This window comes from Arachis duranensis, chromosome 5 (assembly GCF_000817695.3).
Source record: "Arachis duranensis cultivar V14167 chromosome 5, aradu.V14167.gnm2.J7QH, whole genome shotgun sequence".
In the NCBI taxonomy this organism is placed as follows: Eukaryota; Viridiplantae; Streptophyta; class Magnoliopsida; order Fabales; family Fabaceae; genus Arachis; species Arachis duranensis.
Window position 1 is genome coordinate 85,120,293 of NC_029776.3, and position 2,359 is coordinate 85,122,651.

General features: G+C 33.8%; 1 protein-coding gene across 1 annotated transcript; it reads right to left on the reverse strand.

Moving 5' to 3' along the window:
- Window positions 1-299: 299 nt before the first annotated feature.
- On the reverse strand, window positions 300-1,537 carry LOC107490029 (cyclin-dependent protein kinase inhibitor SMR6). Its single transcript, XM_016110798.3, has one exon. It carries the CDS (start codon window positions 1,109-1,111, stop codon window positions 785-787), a length of 327 nt encoding a protein of 108 aa, XP_015966284.1. The 5' UTR covers window positions 1,112-1,537; the 3' UTR covers window positions 300-784.
- Between the last annotated feature and the right edge of the window lie 822 nt (window positions 1,538-2,359).

Genomic DNA, 2,359 nt, shown 5'->3' on the forward strand with positions numbered 1-2,359 from the left:
TCTATACCATATTTTAGAAACCTTTTTATATATTATTGTATTTTTAAATCGTTCAGCTATTTTGTCTATACCATATTTTAGAAACCTTTTTATCAAGATTGAATCTTTTATGTATATCCAATATTAAATAAGAAAAATTTTAACCCTTTTTTAATCTTCGGATAACAAAAATATATCCAAACCAACGTAAACATGAAAAATGAGAAAATGGGAAAAACAAAAAATTAGAATAGAATAGAATGCTCATGAGACAAGCCCCCTCGGCTAGTTTTATTTAACACTGTAAATAGGAAAGCACAAAAATCAAGAACACCATTGGCCCTTAAACTTTCATACACGCAAGGAGAAATAGTAATAATATTCGATGCTCTTCATTTCACCGACAAAATCTACTACCATAACTAATGCTTGCTTCATGCTTATTAGAAGACTCAAAATATATAATAATTAATTAAAAAATATAAGAAACTTCTCATTAAATCAAAACAGAAATTAAACTAACTAAAACTACATAGCACCTAAATACCTAATCAAATTAAGCAAATAAACCAAGGAAACAAAAAAAAAACTAAACCCTAAAAAAGACTACAAGTTTTCACTCTATACAGAAATTCAGCATTCAGATTTCATAGCCAAATTACAAAAAACACATGAAAAAAAACATAGCATAACTCCTTTTAAACTCAATCCATCAGCTTCATTGGTGGCACTTTTTTTTCTTCATATCATTTGATAAAATCTTTGTAGTAGTTGTTGTTGTTAGTTGAATGAGCATCGAAAATTTTCATTTAGCTTTCTCAACTTTGCACTTGAACACTGTTTCCAAATCAGGAGGGTTGAAGAACTCTCTAACGCCATTGAAGCTGCTATTGTGACACCTTGAAGGCCGTCGCTTCCGTGGCGGCGGAGGCGGCGCCAACTTCTTCGGTATCCTCGATTCCTTGGCCGTCGGTGTCGTCGAAAACTCAAACTCCACCTCCTCCTCTTCTTCTTGGTGTCTCTCTTTTACCTTCGTGTTTATTGGTTTCAAAGAACGAACAGAGAATCCTGCAATTACCCACTTCTTCGCTTCCGATTCAGCGTCTCCTTGCGTCTTCTTCGAAAACCCCATTGAGATTCAATCACCCTTTTGGCTAAAGTTTTCAGCTTTGAATTCGATTTTTGCCGAACCACAAGAAAGAAAGAATGGGTGTTGATCAGAACCAAAGGGTAAAAGAAAAAAAAACAGAGGGACAATAACAAGAACAAGAAAAAATTAAAAAAAGATGGATTTTTTAATGGAGATAAGAAGAGAGGGATGCAAAGGGTGTTTGAAAAGAAAGGATTTTGGGTGGAATCAGAACAAGTTAGGAAGAAAAATTTTCTGGGTGCTTAAGGAGAATAAGAGAAAAGGGTTTCTCTTTGTAAGAGAGAGAGAGAGAGAATAGAAGATTTGAGTTATGAAAAATGGAATAAGAAAGAAAGAATGAGGAGCAAAATAAATAAAAAGGGTCGAGTTTTCTCGTGGGGAAAACGAAAATCAGAAAGCAAAAAATTTTCTCAGAAAGAAAGTTGAAGAAAGGTTGGGAATATGAGAGAGAGAAAGTGTACTGCCCGGGCTTTTACGGGCAGCCAGAGAGAAGGCAAATTTTTGGCGCCAAAATTTCATTGGTTTTGGCAGCAACGGTTCTATTTCCCGCCACGATTTTTCATTCATGTTAATTTCCCATTTTACCCTTGGTTCTTTTTTTCATTAATTAATTCAACTAAATATTATGTATTTATTTTTTCTAGGAAATAATGGTGGTGCAGGGAGTCTGGGCAGAATGACCGGCGTGACAGGGAAGGCAAGAAATAGAAATGATGCGACGTCGTTTGACGAAGGCTATCAATCATGATCATGTCACGTGGGGCCACCATGGAATATAACACTGAATTGCATTGCAAATTTGTAACATGCACGTGCATTGCAGGGTTACACTATACAACACGTACTCACCCAAAATGGAAATTCAAATCCCTAAAATTTGAGCACTTCACTTTTTTTTTCTAAAATGTCTTGCCGAAATTTAAATTTTGAATTCGTAAACCTCAATACCAAAATAAATCCAGTGTTGGATATGCTGGGTAAGAGTAAGATATTTGACCTTTAAAATATTGATTTTGTTATAAAAATGTTTTGAAAGATAAAATGGTATTCTTTTATTGGGCTCCTTAGATTTTACCTTTATCTCAATACAAAAACTTAAAATTTTATTATTCAATTCATTAAGTAGAATTAATAAAGCTGCTATCTTTTACCTAATACTATTTGGGTTCTTTAAATTAGGATTGAAAATTTGTATATCAGTCGCATATTTTCGCATCGGCTTAGTTTTGT

Bases quoted from the DNA above. Each gene is read 5' to 3' on its own strand.
- LOC107490029 (XM_016110798.3), bottom strand. From the start codon at position 1,111: ATGGGGTTTTCGAAGAAGACGCAAGGAGACGCTGAATCGGAAGCGAAG.